This window comes from Ursus americanus, chromosome 9, assembly GCF_024610735.1.
Source record: "Ursus americanus isolate L20-20 chromosome 9, mUrsAme1.1.p, whole genome shotgun sequence".
In the NCBI taxonomy this organism is placed as follows: Eukaryota; Metazoa; Chordata; class Mammalia; order Carnivora; family Ursidae; genus Ursus; species Ursus americanus.
Genome location: NC_142135.1, coordinates 38,786,458 through 38,809,822, shown reverse-complemented (window position 1 = coordinate 38,809,822; position 23,365 = coordinate 38,786,458). Strand labels below are relative to the sequence as shown.

The 23,365-nt window shown below is 45.0% G+C and overlaps 1 protein-coding gene across 1 annotated transcript in view; it reads left to right on the top strand.

Annotated features, from left to right (window-relative positions):
- PTDSS1 (phosphatidylserine synthase 1) overlaps positions 1-23,365 on the top strand; it is a 62,815-nt gene that overhangs the window by 9,214 nt on the left and 30,236 nt on the right. The window contains exons 2-5 of the mRNA XM_045805906.2: positions 2,525-2,616; positions 14,422-14,466; positions 17,122-17,246; positions 21,536-21,694. Coding sequence (XP_045661862.2) covers positions 2,525-2,616; positions 14,422-14,466; positions 17,122-17,246; positions 21,536-21,694 — 421 coding nt within the window. The remainder of the gene's footprint in view (positions 1-2,524; positions 2,617-14,421; positions 14,467-17,121; positions 17,247-21,535; positions 21,695-23,365) is intronic.

The window sequence follows — 23,365 nt, the reverse complement described above, 5'->3', positions numbered from 1 at the left end:
ACAGTGTGTCCCCCTAGTCCCTGTGCGTAGCCATTCTTCAATAAAAGCTCGTCCTGGAAATTGGATATAGGGCTTCCCTGCCTAAGCCAAAGGCCATGTACCCTAGTAAATGATTGGGCAAGCATTTTTAGGGCTGTGTTCATAACTTCTGGGCAGATGTTAAATTGTTGGGGTGTACATTAAAATATGATTGCACTTTGCTGTAAGAGGAAGTCTGTCTGATTGCGTAGTTTGGCTTTATAAGCAGATCTATGAAGTTAACAGTGAAGCATTGTTTGTCCAGCATTAGTGTCAGTGCTGTTGGGCCAGATGATGATTTAAGGAATGGGATCTGTATGATCTCTTACCTCGGAACCTTATGTTCCGTCCTGTCATAAATCTGGAAATTATTTAATTGGGTGCAGAAACTTAGCCTGAACAGAAGTTGATACCTAAATTAACTTCCCTTTTTAAGCCCAATACCCCACAACCTAGTCTTTAATTGGGTCATTGATTACTGTTTCATTCCACACCTCTTCATGTATTTGATGCTCTAGACTATTTTATATGTTAACTTGATTTTCCTGTAAGGTTTTTTTTTACTTCTTTCTTTTCCTTCAGTAATGTTTAATCTTAATTTAATATCTGTCTTTCGAAAGCTCTTTCACTGCAGTCTTTGCACAAATAAACTCAACTTTCAAAAATCACTTTTAAATTTATTGCTACTAGTCTCATTATGTGTAAATATCTCCTTCCATTCTGTTCTATTTCTGTCTACTCACCCGGCACCTTTTTATTTTTTTAATGTTTTTTTTTATTATATTATGTTAGTCACCATACAGTACATCCCCGGTTTCCGATGTAAAGTTCGATGATTCATTAGTTGCGTATAACACCCAGTGCACCATGCAATACGTGCCCTCCTTACTACCCATCACCGGTCTGTCCCATTCCCCCACGCCCCTGCTCTCTGAGGCCCTCAGTTTGTTTCTCATAGTCCATAGTCTCTCATGTTTCATTCCCCTGCACCTTTTTAAACTGAAATGCTGGACTTCCCTCTCTCAAGCTTCTTAATAATTATCAATAATTCAGAAAATCTTACTGACCGAGACTTCTCTTTTCCAAACTCTTTTGTTTGCTTTTCTTGAGCCCCAAGTAGTATGTTGCTAGACTTTCTTTCTTTCTTTTTTTTTTTTTTTTATATAGACCGTCAGAACCTAAATGTTCTCTGCCATAAATGTTAAGAAAATTTCCATTTGGGAAATTTTACATAGTTTTATGCAATAGAGTTTCTTCCTAATCAATAGACCACAGATATCTGTTGAGGGCTTATTGTGTCAGCCTTTGAGGATACAACAAGTGAATAATTCTCTGCCTTCAGGAGTTTACTTTCTATATATTTTTTTTGTTCTGTTGGTGGGGAGCAGAAGGATGGGGGGAGAGAGAGAGAATCCTAAGCAAGCCCATGCCCAGCATGGAGCCCGATGCAGGGCTCGATCTCACAATCCTGAGATCATGATCTGAGCTGAAATCAAGAGTTGGGCACTTAACCGACCAAGCCACCCAGGCGCCCCCAGGAGTTTACTTTCTTTTTATTTTTTATTTTTTTTTAAGATTTTATTTATTTATTTGACAGAGACACAGCCAGCGAGAGAGGGAACACAAGCAGGGGAAGTGGGAGAGGAAGAAGCAGGCTCCCAGTGGAGCAGGGAGCCCAATGCAGGGCTCGATCCCAGAGCCCCGGGATCACGCCGTGGGCCGAAGGCAGACGCTTAACGACTGAGCCACCCAGGCGCCCCCAGGAGTTTACTTTCTATATTGAAGACAGACAACAACCAACAAATGGAATCATTTCAGTTACTAGGGTTATGGAGGCCATAAATACACCAATAGATCAGAAATGACCAGGCACAGAGTGAGGAAACTCATCCCCTTTCTTTATAGTTCTTTTGCTTCTGGTCTGACTGTGATCGTGTAGTCCATTTTTCTCGTGATTTTTTCTTTTAATATTGTTTTCTGGTGCTTTCTTCTTACCCAGCATTTTGCCCTTTTCATTCATTCCTCAGATGGCCAACTGCCCATTTTTAAGAATTGATAGATAATCTCATTGCATTGTGCTCTTCTTCCTTATAATCTTATGCTTTCTTTCTGACTTCTGAAAGATTTCTTTGCCACAGTGTATATCATAAAGGTCATCTTTAGTGATTCTTGAAATCAAAAGGCATTTCTCCAAAATAAACCTTACCTTTTGACATCCTGGGTATTTTTTTTTTTTTTTTTTTTAAGTAGAGTGATTCTCAAATGTTTGTCTCAGTGGCATGTGTCTCGGTAAGGTTGCCAACTGCATTTCTTGTAAGACTGGACTTTATTTAGGATCATGTTATTTTAGGAAAGGATAGTGAGGACTAAGTAGCGTGTGTAAAGAATTTTTTCAGCAAAATGAAGTTAACAGTCCCCGGTTTTTAGAACAGGGAACACTTATGCCTTCTGGATTGACTGTTTAGGTCTGAAAATGAATACTCAATGTTTTCTTTTCTGTTTTCAGGGATGACTCTGTCCCAGAGGACAACATCTGGAGGGGGATCCTCTCTGTCATTTTCTTCTTCCTTATCATCAGTGTGTTAGCTTTTCCCAACGGTAAGTGATGTCATGCTTTACCATCTTACTCCTGTGCGTTGTGCCCTGTTGATGTTTTTTTGAGAGGCATGCCATCTAGAAGATGAAGCCAGAAAATGGGAATAAAAACCTAATCTGTGGTGCTTAGGGCACAGGCTCCAGAGGCAAACTGCCCATTCTGCCCCTGGCCAGCTCTGTGGCCCTGGGGAAGTCACCCAACTTCTTGCCAAGTGCTTGAGTCTCTCTCTTCTGTAAATGGAATTTGTCAGGTAGGTCCTGTGGAAAGGGTTAACTAAATTAATACATGTTAAATTCTCTGAATAGTGACTGACAAATTGTAAGCCCTTGGTAAGTATCAGCTGTTGTTCTTGTTGTTGCTATTTTTGTTGTATCAGCTGAGTCATAAAATACTCAATTATTATTTAGTCCTTTTTGCTAAGGACAGAGTCAGTGCTGTAATGAATATTGCTTAATGTGTTGTCCCAGGTGATCTTTAATCACAGTAAACCTTGCTGATCGTGCATTTGGGATATGAATTTTCATCATCAGGTGAAAAAAAAGAGACAATGATTACTGTGAATTTTATTCCCCATCATGATTATAGAGTGAGGAAAAGTCTTTGTTTTGTTTTGTTTTGTTTTAAAGGGGTGCCTGGGTGGCTCAGTCAGTTATATGTCTGCCTTTGGCTCAGGTCATGATCCCAGGGTCCTGGAATCAAGCCCCAGGTTGGGGCCCTCTGCTCACTGGGGAGCCTGCTTTTCCCTCTCCCTCTGGCTGCCGCTCCCCCTGCTTGTGCTCTCTCTCTCTTGCTCTGTCAAATAAATAAATAAAATCTTAAAAAAAAAAAAAAAGCTGTTATACTTAAGATTCATCCCTTTCCTCTGAATTGTCCCCTGCTCTGTTTTTTCTTATTCCTCTTCAGTAACTTCTCCCTAGAATATTCTCTACTTATTCCCTGTAACCATTTCTCAATGCTTCCTTTTTATATCCTGTTTCATTTACTGTGAAGTTATTTTGAAATCGTTTAGTCTTACCTACACATTATGCTCCATGGGCCCTACCCGGGTTTAAACATCATACTTTAGGGTGTGTTTCTTCTCTCTCCTCCCATCTATTCAGTAGAATGTATGTGTAATATAAGAAGCCCATTGTGAATGTTACTCATTGCTACTTGGAAATCTACCATGGTAACAAAGTTCTAATACTAATTGCAAATTATGTGTGCTGAGGGGACAAGGTAGCAGCAGGGATGGGGGTGTTCCCCACCAATAAGTAATTTTTGGATACCAGCTGGCTGCCCTGTAGTTCAACTCAATTCTGACACTGTCTATCCAGAGTTAGCATCAGATCCCACAGGTTAAGGGCTCACAGGACGGCCCCCACTTCAGATGTGCTTCTGACCAAATGGTTATAAATCAGAGGTTCCCATGACCCCTCCTTGGGTTTGATTACTTTGCTAGAGTGGCTCACAGGATGCAGGAAATACATTTACTCACTAGATTACAGTACCCGTTTATTAGAAAGGGTACTCATCAACAGTCAGATGAAGAGATGCATAGGATATAGGGATGTGGGAAGGGACTAGGAGCTTCCATGCACTCTTCAGTGTGTCACTCTTCTGGCGTCAGAAAAGTGTTCACCAACCCAGAAGCTCCCCAAACCCCATCCTTTTGGGGTTTTTGGAGGCCCCATTTGCATAGGCATGATTGATCGCATCATTGGCCAGTGGGAATTGAACTCAGCCTCCAGCCTCTCACCCTTCCCTGGAGGTTTTGGGGATGGGACTGAAAGTTCTAACTCTCTAATCACATGTTTGGCTCCACTGGCAACCAGCCCCATCCTTAGGTACTTTTCTAAGGTCTCATTAACAAAGCAAAAAATATTCATTATTCTGATCACTTGAAATTCCAAAGGGCTTTAGGAGCTCTGTGCCAGAAAACGGCAGAAAGACCAAATCTATAGTTCTTATTATAAATCACAGTATCACACACGGCAAGGCCTTCAGTCTTTCCAAGATGATGGCAATGGCATTATGTTCTCTATTTTTGCCTAATCTTATGTAGCACTATGTGATTTTTGCTGGGAGTATAATAATCCAACCAGTAAAACCGTGACTGGCTCCTTCAGAGAATGAATTGTTTCAGATAACCAAGTTATTTGCAGCTGAGTTTAACTCTCCAACCACTCAAGCTTCTAGATTAAATTTTTATTTTTAGTGGAAACCTTTCAAGATGTGAAAACCTGCTGTGTCAGTCAATGTAGGCCGCTGTAACAGAGGACCATAGACTGGATGGCTTAAACAACACAAGATACACCTCGTGGCAGAATTCCTCTACACCTGTGGACCTATGAAGCCAAACATGTGCTTACAAAGTCCAGTAGGGGGACAGGCACAGGATAGAAGCTCCCATTCCAAAACGGAGAAATAGGAAAGAAGGGAGGGTGATAAGTCCCAAGCAAGTTCAAAACCAGAAAGCAAACTCGATAAGACTTTAAGGGTCAAGAATAGCCAATCTTGGGAGCCGCCTGACTGGCTCAGTTGGTAGAGCATGTGACTTGATCTCGGTGTGAGTTCCAGCCCCATGTAGGGGGTAGAGTTAACTTAAGAAGAAGAAGAATCAGTCCTCTTTGGCTCAGTGCTCTGCCTTCCAGACCTACTGGGGTAATAATAGTCTGCTTCCACAGCTCTGCCCAGCTGGGGTTTGGCCTGCCCCCATGGCACTGCTGGGTGTTGATCTTGCCTTTTGAAACTAAGGTGGAGATATTCTTCCCACTCTGCACCCCCCCAGTGGCCCATGCACTCTAAGGCCTGTGGTGGAAGTGACAGCCCAGATAATCTCCCAACTGCCTTTGAGGTACTTCGTCCTGTGTCTTTAAGAGTAGCAAATGTTCATAGCTAAGTAGCTCAATGGTTCAGCCCTGTAGGGTCCAAGAAGTCCAACAGAAGTCTTCACTGTAAGAGTTAGGATTATCACATAATGAATTTTGGCAGGGGACACAAACATTCAGTCTATAACACCTGCATACCTTATGCAGATACAACAAACATAGTTTGGCCTTTCCATTTTGATTGAGAGTTCTGGTAATGCAGAATTATGATGTGAGTATGAGTATGATGATTCGATGTCCATGGTATGGCTAGGTCGTGGAATGAAGGGCTATTGACCCTACTCTAGAATTTTCTAGGAAAAGTCCCTGATGTTAAACAGCTTTTTTGGCTATTTGCCAACTTTCTTTTCCCTCCCTCTCCCAACATACAGAAACTCAGAATTCAGAATTTTTAGTTAAGAGGAGAGCTTGTACGTTATAGGGCCCATCCTTTCTTTCAAGCGTCCCACGTTGTAGGACAGCTAAGTGGCCACTTGCTGCATAAAACATTCTATACACACAAACCACCCAAGTCTGTAGGTGGTCCCCCTGAGCTCTGGAACCTGGCCTTTTCCTACAAAGGTGGCATAAAAATACAGCCCAAAGCGAGGAGATGCTGAGCCCCGAAGGCGGGTGAGCAGGTGACAGTTAAAGGGGTGGTGACAGCCACTCTTCCCTTTAGCCATTCTACCATTCCTGTCCTGTGAGAGTCTGCTGCTTACTCCTATGTCATCAGGCAGTGGCCTGACCATTATTGCTCTGTGCCCTTTATTCTTACTTCTTATTATCTAGTCTGTCCCTGTCCGTGCTCAGGGAACTGGTCAGTCCAGAGGTGTCAGGTCTGTTCTGCAAACCCTCAGCTTTTCTTGGCTGCATGTTCACTGTTGTGAGTTCTCAGAGGTAACTTCTTCGTGGCTCTGAAGGTTTCTCTTCTCCCTTTGTTTTTTTCTTTTAAACTTTATTTTTCTGAGTCCAGTGCCATTTTGGAAGTCTGAGGATTCTCAAAGATGAGTCACTCAGTAGCCATGATTTTATGATACTCTAGGCATCCCTTGCGTGAGGCTTTAGCAGGGGCTGGGTTTGGGGCTTCATTAGCAGATGGTTCTCTGCAGGCACCAAGGGCCCTGAAGTCTGTCTGTTGGGATGAAGCCTAGCGGACATAACATTTTGGGTGCTTTCTGCTGGTTTTTCTTCTGTTCGCTAAGGAAGTCCTCTAATCTTCAAAGTCCGCTTAACCCATTCAGCCTCTCATTGTGGGACTGTATTGTTTTCCTTCTGGGAAGATTAAAGTTAAGTTAGTTTTATGCTTTTCTTATCCTGGCTCGTGGACTTTGTGATACAGACAAAGTGGGGAGGACCCATAGACCGGTGTGGTTCATTCAGCCTGCTCCGTTTACAGCTGCGAAACCTGAAACGCTCGGCCCTCATTCATCCCTGAGAGGTCACCCAGCCGCTCAATGTCAGCCTGGTGGGAGGGCCTGGGCTCTGGCATCTTCCTTTAATCTGTCTTGCTCTGGTTATTTCTCTTATTAGGTCCATTGTGATGTGTTTTTATCTGTCTTTCTATATATTTTTGTATCCTTTTTCTTCTGTTCCTCTCTATCAATGTCTAGCTTTTCTTTTTTCCCAGGAATGCAGTCTTAGGGTCTTAGTTGGTCTCTACCTCATGGCTTTGGATCCTGCAGAAGTTGGTTGGTGGTTGTGCCCAGGACCCTCCATCACCCAGATGTCATCTGTGACCAGAGGGCCTAGCAGATCCCCTGGAGCCTTCTTCCCCTCTCTTTTATCTCGTCTCTTCCTGCCACATCCTCCCTCTGCCATCTCTGTGTCTGCCTGCTCACACACCACTCCCCTGTAGACAGAACATGCCCAAAAGAAGGTTTTTAGATCATACAGAAAAGGACAATAGCAGTTCAGTATTCAATGTAGAGAAAGATTAGGACGTTAGGGCAGCACCTAGTTAGAGGGATTCTCTTGAAGCATTGTGTGCAGAGCAAACACATTGTGTCTGCCTTGTTTTCTAAAGATCCCTTTGTCCACACTTTACATGTGATCAGTAAAACTCTAAGTTTTCCACAGTAAAGAATGTTATTATCGAATATTTTAAAAGTAGGGGTGGCTTTAGACGGTACCAGTGTGGGTGATGGGGGAGCTGGCCAGGCCCCTGGGGAAGGGTGCTCCCAAGCTATGTGGCTGTCCCCTCCCAGGCCTTCCCAGGGGCCCCGTGGCTGGGTGGCTGCTTCTCTGAGCAGAGTGTACATGTCTCTTCTTGCTTCAGTCTTGTCACCTTATTCTCTGTTCTCCCCCACCCTTGGCACATATTCTCAAGTTAAGTAATGAAAATGGATGGAAGAAACAGAGCCCAACATTAGCCTTCTCCTTGAAAGGCAGTTTTGGGGGAGTGCCTGCAGTGGATGGCATTCCCAGAATGGCTCTGTTTTGGCAACTTCGAACGCGTTTATCCTTGACCTAGCAAAGGCTGCCCTGTGTGTTTGAGTTTATGCCTAAATTCGATCGTGTCCATATGTCTCGTCTGGGTGAGCTCATCTATGCTATGTGATAGAATCCGCTAACTCCTTCAGGAAGGGGGGGGCCCATGATGCTTTTCGTAGAGTCTAAATAACCAAGGAAGCCCTCAACATTCTCCATAGGGTTTTATAACAGTCAGGATGCTTTTGGCCACAAGTAAGAGGAAACCCATTTCAAAATGGCTTGAAGCATAAAGGGAACCTTTACTGTCCCGCATGTCAGGAAGTTCTGAGCTAGTGGTTCCCGGGCTGGCTAATTCAGCCGCTCGGTGACGTGTGAAGACCCAGCTCTTTACCTTTTTCTCCCTGCCCCGTCCTCAGCCTGTGGGTGCTGTGCTCGGCTGCCCTGAGGATCCCATGAGAGCTGTTGCAGTGCTGGACAGACGGTCTCGGGCAGTGTCCAGAGGGGGAGGGGGGCACTTCTTCTGTCTGTCTTTTTAAGGGTGAAGAAACCTTTTTTAGAAACCCTCCAGCACACTTTTCCTCACTTCTCTTTGACTAGGATTGGGCCCTGTGCCTCTTCTCCATCCAGACCTGAGGACAGGAATTTATAGTGCCCAAAGGAGTAGGCACATGGTAGATCTTCACTGACCAAAAGAATAAAAGAGAAAAAGGATTGCTTCCTTTGGCTTAGATTTTACCACTGAGTTATCTGGGAGAGGAGTGGACACTCAAACAGAATTTCATCCCCAGGGTGAGTGACTGGGGTAGGTTCTAGAATTCCTTCCTTCAGACCTGTGAGGGAGATGTGGTGCGAGAGACCCTGGGGTGAGGCCAGGGAAGAAGGATCTGATACTTACACTGTGCTTTTTCTTTCCTGCCTTCTTTTCTTTCATTCTCCATCAGTTAGTTCCCTTAAACGTGTTTTTTTTTTAAAGATTTTGTTTATTTGACAGAGAGATAGAAAGAGCACGAGTGGGGGCGGGGCACGCAGAGGGAGAGGGAGAAGCAGGCTCGCAGCTGAGCAAGGAGCCCGACGCAGGGCTCGATCCCAGGGCCTGGGATCATGACCTGAGCTAAAGGCAGATATGTCACCGACTGAGCCACTCAGGCGCCCCTGCCTTAGATTTTTTTTTTAAATGCTACCTCCATCTCATTATAGCAACTGGCACTCAAGCAGAAGTGTGATTGTAACTATACTGCTGTATCATTAGGGTGTAATTATAACTGTATCAGTCTTTCCCTGCGGTGATATTTAGAAATCTGTTTGGCTGTGAGATTTCTGTCAACAGGTGACCTTCAGGTGTACTTTTCCAGCTTCTGGGGGCTTCCTTGAACCGTTCCTTCCCCTTCCACCCTGCCCTACCCAAACCGCCTAAGCCTTAGCTGTACCCCCAGTGCCTGGCCCACGGGGGCCTCTCAGTAGGTGTATGTGGGATCAGGACATGAGTCTGCCCGGAAGAAAGTTCCCAGAATCAGCCCTCCCTTTTCCATTCCTGGTCTGCAGGAGGAACGCCATTCAGCACTAATTTAAGGTATTTTGAGGAGAGTGAAATACTAGTATTTCTTGATTTTCCTGAGTTCATCCTTTGCTTTGTCCTTTGGCCTCATTTGACTTCTTGAGCTAAGTTAGTGTTAATCACATCTCCTCGAGATTTGAAGGTGATCCAGAAGATTCACTGTCCCCTAAATTCGAAACAAAATTCTTGTTCTTCCCCCATCCTGTTTCCCGTCCACTACTTTTTCTTTTTCTTTTTTTTTTAAAGATTTTATTTATTTATTCGACAGAGATAGAGACAGCCAGCGAGAGAGGGAACACAGGCAGGGGGAGTGGGAGAGGAAGAAGCAGGCTCACAGTGGAAGAGCCTGATGTGGGGCTCGATCCCACAACGCCGGGATCACACCCTGAGCCGAAGGCAGACGCTTAACCGCTATGCCACCCAGGCGCCCCCCCGTCCACTACTTTTTCTTTAAAAAAATTCTTTCTTAGGTTTGAAATTTGCTTAAAGATAGTCTTACCTTTTCTAGGTTTTTCCTAGAGGAATTTAAACTTGCAAATAATAATAATCTTTGCCAATCATACCTCATTAAAGCTGAGAAACAGTGATAATCAAGAGGAGAAGCAGACAGAGAGGGCACAGACCTGTAGCTTTTGAGAGGCCACTACTTCCCTAAGGCTTGGTCCCTTGAACTTAGTTATTCATGGGAATCATAACAGGCTGCGAGCGAGTCGAGCTGTGATCTTATTTTCGTCTTTAATTTTTTTTTTAATTCTTATTTTTGTGTGTGATCTTATGTTCTCACTTCTGAGGTATAGTTTTTGAAGTGGTAGCTCTTCTCATGGCAAAGCCATTCGATTTCTGTTTCCTTTGAAATCAAACTCACTCTTCACAGCCGATTGAAAATTACATGTCCTAGATGGAGGGACTGATAAAGTAAACCGAGCCATGTCTGAGTGTGGCCGCGGAAGAAGACACAACCCGAAACAAAACAGCACTGGTTCTGCGTTGCCGCCTGGAGAAGCCCTTCCCCGTGCCTCCCATGGGATCAAGAAGAGTAGCTCTCACCGGCAGCTGTTATCAAGTCAGACGTAAAGCCTAGAGGAGACGCAAGACCCTGAGATGGGGCGCCCCTAACTTCTGGACTGTAACACTGGGCAGAGGAGGAAAAGGAGCCCTGCCTGGACTTGCCCACTGAGAAAGTAGTCTCCTGGGAAGTGGGATCTGTGGGGAAGGCGCAGAGATAACGTGAATGTTCGGAGGAGACTGTGGGCAGCGTTCACATGCCCGGGCAGATGAGTGCTGTGGGAAGCACGGCTCTAAACCCGGCTGGGGTAGCCAAGTGTGGGTGATCTGGTGAGAATCAGTGTCAGGGTTTATAACAGAGAAAAACACACCAGCCTCATCCTCTGTTTTGTTTTGTTTTTAAAGCAAAATAATACAAATAATATTTTTAGCAGTATTCCCGTCTTTGATGGTAAAGTTGGTAATCTTAGTGAGTAATGCTGCTAGAATGTACTTGAAATACAACATCAAAACATTTAGAGTGCCTTCTCAGAAAGAAGTGGGCAGACATGATGACTGAAATAAAGCCTCGATTGGGTTTTGCAGGTATCTGCTAAAAGTCTCACCTTACATTCCAGGGCCTAATCTACACCTTTTGTAGCAAAGACACCAACGCTTCCCACCTACGTGGTTCAGGGTAGAGCAACTTGTTCTCTGAAACTCACCACATTAGATTTCTAAAGCCGTTCTCTAATCCATCCAGTACATTTCGATTTGCAAAGATAAAGGACATTTTATTTTATATTTTTTACAGATTTTATTTATTAGAGACAGAGAGAGCACAAGCAGGGGGAGGAGCAGAGAGAGAGGGAGAAGCAGTGTCCCCACTGAGCAGGGAGCCCGATGCGGGGCTCAATCCCAGGACCTTGAGATCATGACCCGAGCCAAGGGCAGACGCCACCCAGGCACCCCTAATGGACATTTTAAAAAACTGTATTTTTTTCAGAAACGTCGTGATGTGATATTAGACGTATAAGTGGGAAATGGGGAGAAAAGAGGAAATGATTCAATAGGGAGAAGTCAAGACAAGACTTAGAACAAACAACAAACTGCACTGTAAGAAGAGGAAAATTCGCACCCAGAGTCTGGAACATGGGCCTGTCACAGGCATCACAGACCGATGGAGAGAGATGCCATGTCCAGTTACGGAAGAGCCGCAAGGCCCCGTCAGCCCCAGATTCCTCCACCACCCTATCCTCTTACTGATGCTGGACACACTGCACAGGGTGAGGAGAGAGGGCTGAGTTCTGTTTCAGAAGGCTGCTCTTCAAGTCATTATGGACTGAAGACGACTCTGGGGGCCCTTCTGTTACTGATATGAGGGACCTTACTTCAGCTTTGCATCCTGCCCCTTGTCCTTCCTGACCTTGCTTACCAGTTCCGCACAGCAGCACCTCTGAACACCACTCATTAGCTTGCTCCTCTCCCCTCGTTCTCCTGACCCTGAGACAGTCCTGGTTGAAACCCTCAACGTCTCCCCACCCACCGCTCCCCCGCCCCTTCCTCCTGAGCCAGCCCAGGCATGGCCGAGTGGATCAGAAAGCACAGAAGTGCTCTCAGACCAGACGTGGAGTCCTGTGGGCCGTGGGACCCAGGGCAAGTACCTGTGCCTGTGTCCTGAGCTGTAAAATGGGTGTAATGATACCCTCTCACCACCCAGCTGTCATGACAACTAGGAGACAATAGGGGATGGGGGTCTCACCCCCCCATCTGCTACGCGCTAAGTGCCCAGCAAAGTACTATTATAATTGTGATTGCTCAACCCACCTTACGTGGTTTTAAGTGTTGATTGGGCATTGCATTGTATTGCAAGCCAAATAATCGTACCGTTTAGAGTTTCACCTTATGAGAGGAAACCTAGAGAAAGCTGGGGTCCCGTGTTCTGTCTAAAAGGTGAGTGCAGCGGTTTGGATGAAGCGATAACTTGCAAGCCGGGCAGCCACCGTAACGCAGAAGCCATTCGTGGTGATGGATGGCATGAAGAGAGCATTGGGAAGAGGAAATTAAAAGATGACCGTTTTAGCCATCCGTTCTCCAGTGACTTGAAGAAAGTTATCCGTGTTGTTACTGGAAGGTGATCCTGGTTTTTATGCTTCACTGTGCCTTTCTGAGAAAAAAGCGGCGGGTGAGAAAGAAAACAGGTATTCCTTGCTGTCTGAGCCTTCGCTACCAGAACTCAGAAATGGAATGGATTTGGAGACACTTTATTTAAATCCTTCAATCTGAGCTCTCACTCCTTGCCATTCCAAAACTCAGATACCATATTAGTTTGGATAAAGCGGGGCCCGCACAAACCTCACTCACCTTCGGATCTGCCCATCTAAGCTCAGGAAATGACCAGATTTGGATGGCAGGGGCTACCTGCAACTGATTCTCTTAGTAAGAACCTGATCCATCAAAAGAAAGCAGTTAAAATATGTTTCAAAGTCATCTTTTTAAGATGAGGTGGGTGACTGAGGATGAGTTCCAGAATAAAAAATGTAACGTAATGTTTCCTTCAGACAGGATTCCAGGTTGCCAGCCACAGAAGCTGACAACTGATTGAAAAGACTTATTAGGATGTTGGGTGGAGGACTCCGGGGGATGGGGGGGGGGGGTCTAGAATCCTAGGCTGGGTCCCAGGCTAAGCTTCTAGAAACTGGCAGGTCCCCCAAAATTGGTCTAACAAGGAGACCCCAGTGAGCACTGGCTATTGTCTGTCCCACTGTCACCTCTGCAGGGAACTGCCCTGATCACTAGTGCCACCTCCCCCCTACTGTCCATGCTGATCCAGGCGGAGGGAGAGGGAGAGGTGGAGGAGAGCTCTGCATACTTAGGTCTGTGTCACCAGCTTGTGAGATCAAGTCTGGCACAGGTGCAATTGAAGAACTAAGCCCGAGTTAGGAAGGGGGCTGGGCAGCCAGCTCTGGCATCTTCCCTGGAGATGTGGGATTCTGATGTTGGAAGTCCTCCAGCAGTACGTAGGTAGGCTGTTCCACAGGGCGGGCAGCCCCAAATAGGTCGAGTGCCCACGAGAGCAGTGTTCAGTATTCATGAACTGTAACCCTTCCCTTGATGGTCAGTCAGTCTAGTAGATCAAGGCCCGGCTTGCTTGCTTCTACTTCTTTTTTTTTTTTCCCCCAAAGAAAGAAACAAGAAGAGAAAAGTATTGGTGGATCCCTTGTAGTCAGAGTAAGTTTCGTCCTGGGAAGCGTGTTTTCATGGTGCAGAAGCTGCATCTGTGTGTCTGATCTGGGTTGCCATGTCAGAGGTATTTTGTTACCACAGTTCATGATCAAAAGCCGCTGCACTAGCACGTTCTGGTGCTCAAAGGATTTATTTTCAGTTTCATACCCCACCTCGTGTTCTCAAAGCAGTGTTTCTCTTGTTTAATTTCCAGAGCGCCTGCCCGGCCATGTCTGTCTGTCTGTCTGTCTGTCTGTCTCTCTCTCTCTCTCTCTCACACACACACACACACACACACACACACCCCGTGGCTGGGCTCGGAGACCTGGCCATGTCTGTCTGTCTCTCTTTCTCTCTCTCTCTCTCTCTCTCTCTCTCTCTCTCACACACACACACACACACACACCCCGTGGCTGGGCTCAGAGACTGCACTTGTTAAAAACGCTTCAGGCTGGCCTGGTAACCGCTCAGTGTTGTAACATTGTTTGCATGGGAAATTAGGGTCTGAGTTCTAAAGACAAAGCTTTGAAAACAAATGTCTGTTGTGGAGACTGGTACCTGTTACCGTTGTGGTGACAGTTGCTACAGTGTGAATAAAACATTTCAACCTACACTTGACCTCAAAATATTTATGTAGAAAAACATTTTGACCGTAGAGAGTTGTTTTTTTTTTTTTTTTAATCTCTGTAGAGAGATCAGCACTTTGCTTTTAGTTTTTGTTTGGAACCAGTTTGTTCTAACCTTACATTTTCTATCTGCAGGCCCCTTTACTCGACCTCATCCGGCCTTATGGAGAATGGTTTTTGGTGAGTTATCCATTAGTGGATTTAGAAATATATTGTACTTAAAATCCATTTTCTGTATATCATTATAGCAGTTTTACAGTAAATTTTATAGCCTTTTACCTTTTGGTTTTCCTAATATAAATTTTTATGAAGATTCTTTGACACAAAACAAATATATTGGTGATAACTTTAGCTTCTCATATGTGTGAACTGTTCCAACTCCGCTCGCCCCCTGTGTATGATATTGTTTCTTAATGTACCCGGGATCTGACAGAAGGGGTTGTGGCTTGTTTTTCTTGATGCATCTTTCTGTTGCTTTTCATGGGTGCTGTGAGCACGTTTGTCTTGTCAGCATCCAGAAGGGACTGAAAACCCAGCAGTCTCTTGAGTGTTGTGAATAGGAAAGATCCTGGAAAGGGTGAAGTCTTTAAACAGAGAGCCCAGATTTGAAATAAGGGTTAGTGATAAGCATCTCTATAAATATTGGATGTCCTGTTTTTACTTGATTTCGAGTCCACGGATAGTTTCAAATACCCTGAATGGACTTAAAATGCATCTTTCAAATGTTGGCTCTTGGCTTTGTCTTGCCTAAATACGACAGCAAGCAAATTATTTTAGGTTCATAAAATGTAACGTTATGAAACGGACCCTGTTTTTCTCCTCAGCCTTCAGAGATCATAGGTCAATCCCTTCGAATGGAGTGGCGTCCTTCCTTTTGCAGGAGTTCACTGAGCGCCTTTGTGTGGAGAGCCGCGCTGGCCCCGAGGCCGCAGGGGAGGGCCAGACAGACAGGAGGCTCCCCTCGGGAGGGAGGACAGCTCTTGCAAACAATTAAATAAATCAATAATCGAAAAATATCAGATGCCTCCAAGTGTTTTGAAGTTAATTAAAGCCATGCGGGCTGATAGTGACCGAGTGACTGCTTTCACGTGCACGTGCAAGGAAGGATGCTTCACGGAAACGTGTGCAGAGTAGGAGCTGGCAAGCATTGGGGTCACCGGAAGCAGGCAAAGGGAAAGGCTACTAAAATGGTCCCTAGCCAGAAAGAGCATGGTGTGTTGCAGGCCAGTGTGGCAGAGCAGAGCAGGCCCTAGGGGAGTAATAAGAGAGAGGCCAGAGTCGGGCAGGGACAGCCCTACAGGGCTTGTGGGCCAGTAGAGGGCACAGACCGGAAGGGCAGTGGGAAGTCCCAGGAGGATTTTTCACAGAAAAGTGACATGATTCATTTCCATTTGTAAATAGATTGTCCTGTTTGCATCATACTTACATCTCATGGACTTAATGTTGCTGCATGAAATTAGGAGTTATTTTCAGCTGGTTGGCTACATTTGAGTTTTTCCTATTTCAAATGATCCATGATAGGTAATTAGTTTATTTCTTACCTGAGATCTTTTTGGGATCATGGAGCCCTTTGATAATCTGATGAGAACTAACCCTTTCTCAGCACGCGCACGCACACACACACACACACACACACATTTGTGCGTATTACATCTGGGGCTTCATGGACTTTGAAGCTCAACCATGAATTCCAGTTTAAGAAGCCCTGCTCCACACAGGTAGTTTCTGTTGTCTTAAAATAATTATTTTGAAAGGATTATAATAAAAAAGTGTAGTGGGAGGCATGTGAGATGAAAATTTATAAAAGCAGCTGGTAATAAACGTGAGGAAGTCCCTATGCTGACAAAGTATGTGGCTCTGGGGTGCACAACAGGTCAGCCATGCTGTGATCGGGTCCCCTGAGCTCCCTGAGGACAGAGAGAGCTCCTTTTGGAAGGCCTGGAGCTGTGGATGTTCCAGGGGATTTCATTCCAGCCATGGACATTGTCTCCTCTGGAACAGTTCGTGGGAGATTAGCGCTGAGCCAAGTTCACACGGAGTGCTGTGATCCAAGGTCATTTGTATCACAGTGTCTAGGTGTCCTCCACAAATGTTTTAAGTCTAGCAGGTTCGAGAGAAAGAGAAGTGATAGAGCCACTGGTGGTTGGTTTCCAAATCTTTCTAAAAGGCTTTTGCTCTTTTAAAAGCAGATGATTAACTTTATTTTTAAATGACATGGGGTAATTATTAGGATACGGATTATGGTATGATGCCCAGGAACATAAGGCCCACAAGGGCTGACATGGGGTGTAAGACGTGGATGTGTGTCCCTAGGCCACCTCTCGGCCCTTCACACCTGTCTCTGCTGATGTGGCCCCCGAATGGACTGTTCATACCCAGCTTGCCTTCCTCCCTCCACTCTCCACACAGCAGCCAGAGTCTGCTTTGCAAAGCGGTACCCATATCATCCTATTTCCCCATTTAAAGCCTGTCACGTGCTCCTTGTTTCACTTAAGGTAAAATCTGAGATCGTTGCCTCGGACCTCAAGCCCTTGCACTTCAGGGCCACATGCTCCCTTCCCATTTTTGCTGGCGGCCCAGCCACAGGCTGGCTTCCAATGCCGCGGGCTTACGTGGATGCCTCTTCTCTACCTGAATGTTGCTGGTCTTTCAAGACTCAGCTCGAGCATCATTGTCTCAGTATTACCAACCCCGTCAGTGAGAGTTAGGACTGTGTATCAGACTCGCTCGTCAAAGGAGCTGCCAGGCTGTCACAGGGATCTCGACACACTACCATGCAAGACCAGTGCCTGACGTGTGTTTGCATCTGACCCCCACATTTCTCGTTTCCCTCAGGACTCAGTGTGCTCTACTTCTTGTTCCTGGTATTCCTCCTCTTCCTGAACTTCGATCAGGTTAAATCCCTCATGTACTGGCTGGATCCAAATCTTCGATACGCCACAAGGGAAGCAGACGTCATGGTATGTACTTGTCAGTGGTCTCTCAGAGAAATCGGTAGGCTCTTGGGTATAAGAGATAGTCGGCTTCACTTCCTAAATTGTTACTTCTGCGTACTTCCCGTGTAGATAATGTAAAAGTCGGGTCTCTGGGAAGGTGAGGTGTGCGGTTTCCGGAGTGATTACAGTCCAGGGAAATGATACCCCTTCTTGGAGCAAAGGGGGATGGTGGGAAGAGTGTGACAACCTTGGGTGTGAATTCTGCCTCTGTCCCTTGTTAGCTGTAAGACCTTGGGCAATGTACTTGTTAGCTAGCCTGTTCCTTTCTTTGTAAAGTGAAATAATAGTACTTCTTTGGGGAGTTTTATTGTGAACTAAACAAAGTAACCTTATCTCTGAAGCCTCCACATGGTGCCTTGCACACAGCAGGTCCTCGGTGGTGGTGGTGGTGGCCGCTGTAGCAGTGTGACCCTCAACACGTCTGCTCCACACTCTGGCCCCGAAGCCATGAGGGGCCGGTGTGAATGATCCAGGCCATTTTGTTCATTATTTTTCTTAACCCACAAAAATTATTTTATTCTTGGGTAAAACTTCTCCCTGCTCCAGCTTTTAGGGAAGAGACTATTTTTTTTTTTTTAAAGATTTTATTTATTTATTTGACAGAGATAGAGACAGCCAGTGAGAGAGGGAACACAAGCAGGGGGAGTGGGAGAGGAAGAAGCAGGCTCATAGCGGAGGAGCCTGATGTGGGGCTCGATCCCATAACGCCGGGATCATGCCCTGAGCCGAAGGCAGACGCCTAACCGCTATGCCACCCAGGCGCCCCAGGGAAGAGACTATTTTATACTCTAATGCTGTTTCTTTCCTTTTTTTAAAAATTTTTTTTAAATAATACCTTACATTTGGTACAGACTGAAGGAAGAACCTAGTAATGCTCAGAAAAGGAGAGCAGGCATCTGGGCCACAGGCAGGGTCTGGTGTAAGAAACAATACAAGGGGCGCCTGGGTGGCTCAGCGGGTTGAGCGTCTGCCTTTGGCTCAGGTCGTGATCCCAGGGTCTGGGATCGAGCCCCGCATTGGACTCCCTCCTCTGTGGGGAGTCTGCTTCTCCCTCTCTCTCTCTGCCCCTCCCCCTGCTCGTGTTCTCGCTCACTCTCTCCTTCTCTCTCTCTCAAAATAAATAAATAAAATCTTTAAAAAAGAAAAAAACAATACAGGGGGACTTAATAAAAGATACAAGAAGTGATCATTCTACTGGAGTTGAGACTGGTCAGACCCTTCTTGAATGGTGTTTCAACATTTTAACTTTTATAAAGGCAGAAATAAGAATGCCAAAAATTATTTAAAAGTCTCAGGAAGAAAAGTCTGTCCGGGGGTTTCGTACTTTAGGCAACAGAGTGGCGTGCGGCGCCTTGGCGCTTCTCCCGATGATGATAATGATAGCGGTGGGCATGGTGAGGGTGGGGCAGCTACTGACTGTGGGTTGTCTGTTCTGCCAGCACTTACATAAATTCTATATAAGCTTCACACATGCATACACATGCATTAATAGCCCTCATTTTATCAAGGAGGAAATGGAAATTTAAAATGGATAAGTATCTCATTCAAAGCACAAAGCTGGTAAGATCCCTCTGACTTTGGGACCTATCCTTTTCCTTTGGACTCTGCCTTAAGTACATAGTTATAATAATGGCAGTGCTTTGACACTCACAGGAGCCTTATGAAACAGATTGGGAGAAAGGTATTCCAGGTATGCTATCCCCCCCCCCATTTTCTTGGGGTTTTGAGCAAAAGGGGTTATATCACAAAGTAAAATGACCTGCAGAATGAATAGGACTTGGATTTGGTTAAGTGTTGGGCAAGCGAGGAAGAGGGTGGAGCCACCAGGATCAGCCCTGCAGCCATTTGGGAGGTGGCCACAATTTGTCTTCACCTCCTGTGCACTCATGCACACACCTTCCCCTCCTTGCCCCCCTGGCTCGGAGATGCCCTCATTTAATGCCTCCTCCCCCTGCTGCCCAGAGTTGTGTCTGCACCCAGCTCCCTAGCAGCATTAAACTGCAGTGTCCCGTGTCCCTCCTATGGCCAGGACCTTGAGATCTTCCTGATGTGATCATTGGCGAGTCTGTGCATTAATAATTATAACGCTAAGAGTTACACTTGGCTCTTTATGACTGTCGAAGAGACTTTGCATGCATTGAAGCCCAGAAATATTCTCAGGGAGGATCAAGGGCCCCCAGAGTTAGCCCACAATGACTTGAAGAGCAGCCTTCTGAAAACAGAATTCAGCCCTCTCTCCTCACCCTGTGCAGCGTGTCCAGCGTCAATAAGAGGATAGGGTGGTCAAGGAATCTGGGGCTGACGGGGCCTTGCGGCTCTTCCATAACCAGACATGGCATCTCTCTCCATTGGTCTTTGATGTCTGTGACAGGCCCATGTTCCAGACTCTGGGTGAGAATTTTCCTCTTTCTATAGAGCATTTTGTTGTTTGTTCTAAGTCTTGTCTTGACTTCTCTCTATTCTCTTTTCTTATTCTCTTTTTAGAATATTCTCTTTTCTCCCCATTTCCCACTTACACAGCATAATTCACATCACAATGTTTCTGAAAAAATAACAGTTTTTTAAAATGTCCTTTCAGCTTTGCAAATCAAAATGTACTGGGTGGATCTGAGAAAGGCTTCAGAAATCTGATGGTGGTGGGTTTTGGAAGAGACAGAGGAGTTCCAACTTGCTCTTTTGCTCCCTTAGCAGGCGTCATTTCTAGAATTTGAAAATATTAATATTTACAGGAATTCTTTCAACTGGCTGATAATAGGTGGTTGTTTTCCAAATCTTACTCCATCCTATCAGATTAATTTTGGGAAGACAGAATGTCACGTGTGGAGGTCCCTGAGAAATGTTACGTTGTCATATGATGATTACTTTCCTAATAAATACAGAAATATAAGGATGTTGATTTAAAATTTCCTTGAAATATGTCATATTAAAAACAAAAAGATATTAGAAACAAAACCAAAAGTCTTAAAAGCTTTGCCATTTTTATTATTTATTTATGTATTCATTTGAGAGAGAGAGAGAGAGAGAAAGCATAAGCAAGGGGCAGTAGCAGAGGGAGAGGCAGGCTCCCTGCTGAGCAAGGAGCCCAATGTGGGGCTCAATCCCAGGACCCTGGGACCATGACCTGAGCCAAAGGCAGACACTTAACTGAGCCACCCAGATGCCCAGCTTTGTCATTTTTAAATACTTAAATTATGTAGCCTGTGATAACATTTGGAGGTGGGGAGGTTTATTCTGTTTCCTTTAATTTCTGAAATTGGATGCTTCAGCTTTTCCTCTTTTCTGACATAAATATTTAAGGCTTTAGGTTTTCCTCTGAGTTCGTAGCTTCATCTCATCGTTCTGATACATAGTATTTTTTTTTTAAGATTTTATTTATTTATTTGACAGAGAGAGAGACAGCCAGCGAGAGAGGGAACACAAGCAGGGGGAGTGGGAGAGGAAGAAGCAGGCTTCCAGCAGAGGAGCCTGATGTGGGGCTCGATCTCAGGACCCTGGGATCACACCCTGAGCCGAAGGCAGACGCTTAACGACTGCGCCACCCAGGCACCCCTGATACATAGTATTTTTATTACCATTTAGTACTGAATATATTTTACATTTCTTTTTTTTTTTTTTTTTTTTAAGATTTTATTTATTTATTTGACAAGAGAGACAGAGAGGGACACAAACAGGGGGAGCTGGAGAGGGAGAAGTAGGCTTCCCTCTGAGCAGGGAGTGCAACTCAGGGCTCAATGCCGGGACTCTGAGATCATAACCTGAGCCAAAGGCAGATGCTTAACGACTGAGCCACCCAAGCGCCCCTGTATTTTGCATTTCTATTCTGATTCCTTATTTACGCTGTGATATTTAGATGTGTTCTTAAATTTCCAAACCTTTTGGGATTCTACTTACTCTTTATTATTTGGGATTCTACTTATGTTCTTACCACTGGCTTTAACATAGTTGCCCTACGGTCAGGTGACATGGGCTGTGTGATTCCACTTCTTTAAGACAGGCTAATAAGCCTTTGTAAAATTATTTTGCTTCCCATTTTAGTCAGACTTCTGCAATCAGAGCAAAGCAGTTCTGATTCATAAACTTAAATATTTGTCCATTTTTCCTAAAGGGTGTTCAGTTATTAAAGCTTTTGGGGGTAGGGGGGCAGGACAGGTTTGACCAAGGTTATATTAGTTCTTTTCATTTATTGTCAGGATCCTGGAAGAAAGTTGATTTTGAGAGTGTCCATTAATTATTTCCCTTTTTATTTTGAATAGGAATATGCTGTCAACTGCCACGTAATCACCTGGGAGAGGATTATCAGCCATTTTGATATATTTGCGTTTGGTCACTTCTGGGGCTGGGCCATGAAGGCCTTGTTGATCCGTAGTTATGGTCTCTGCTGGACAATCAGTATTACCTGGGAGCTAACCGAGGTAAGAAGGGGCTGTGATCAGTTAGTTTACATGTAGGAGGAAGGTAGTCTGTCCATTCACAGGCAGTTAATCCATTCTTTGCCTCTGTGGTGCAAGCTGTGTTTAAACTACCCCTTAGGAATATTTTATGTCTTTGGTGGGAGGCGGGGTGCAAATTCCTTATTAACTTAAAATGTGTCTCTTGTCTCACAAGTCTTAAAGAGAAACAAATGAAATGAAGCAAAAAGAATGAAGTAAAATCCCCAGTGAGACAAATACAAGGTAATGAGGAGATGTGTTTAGAAGTAAGTAGGTAGGTTACCCACCAGCTAGTTGCCAGTCTGAGATAAATAGAACCGTGGTGTTTCGGAATTATAGGAGCCTCAAGGGTATTTTGTAGCTGAAAAATGGATTCCCGATAGCTCTAATACCTCATAGTCAAGTTTGTCTCATTAAATGAATGAAAGAGATAGTCTTTTTTTTTTTTTTAAGATTTTTATTTATTTGTTTGACATAGAGAGCACAAGCAGGAGGAGAGGCAGGCAGAGGGAGTGGGAGAAGCAGGCTCCCCGCTGAGCAGGGAGCCTGATGCAGGACTTGATCCCAGAACCCCGAGATCATGACCTGAGTCAAACCAGGTGTTTAACTGACTGAGCCACCTGGGTGCTCCTGAAAGAGAGATAGTCTTGAAAAATTATTAGGAAAATGAAATTTGGGGGACTTACTCATTTATCATTCAGTTATGATATATTTTTTTTAAAGATTTTATTTATTTATTTGACAAGATATAGACAGCCAGCGAGAGAGGAAACACAAGCAAGGGGAGTGGGAGAGGAAGAAGCAGGCTCATAGCGGAGGAGCCTGATGTAGGGCTCGATCCCATAACTCCGGGATCACGCCCTGAGCCGAAGGCAGACGCTTAACGACTGCGCCACCCAGGCGCCCCCAGTTATGATATTAATCACTCCCAGGGAACAAAATTTGGCCACGTGTACAGTATATTTCTTTTCTTTTTTTTTTCTTTTTTTAAAGATTTTATTTATTTATTTGACAGAGGGGCAGCGAGAGAGGGAACACAAGCAGTGGGAGTGGGAGAGGGAGAAGCAGGCTTCCCGCTGAGCAGGATGCGATGCGAGGCTCTATCCCAGAACTGGGATCGTGACCTGAGCTGAAAGCAGACACTTAACAACTGAGCCATCCAGGTGCCCCAGGTGTACAGTATATTTCTTGATGCCAACTGTTGTCTTGACCCTAAGTTAGGGAAGCGTGCCAGTCACATCTAGCTTCTGTTAATGTGCCTCTGACAGCCTCCGAGGCTGGGAGTCTGAGTTCAAGGCATTGGCAGGATTGGTGTCCTTTGACGGCTGTGAGGGAAATCTGGTGCAGGCCTCTCAGCTTCTTATGGCTTGCTGGCCATCTTTGGTGTTTCTTGGCTTGTTAGATGCATCACCCCAATCTCTGCCTCCACCTTCGAGTGGGGTTTTCCCTGCATGCATTCATGTGGCATTCTTTTTGTAAGGACACCAGTCACACCGGATTAGAGGCCCACCCTATTTCGAGATGACCTCATCTGTACTAATGACACCTGCAGCAACTCTCTTTCCGTGTCATGAGGTACTGGAGGTTAGGGGTTCAACGTGTGGATTTTGAGGGGAACACAATTCAACCCACAGCAGTACCCAACACTGTAAA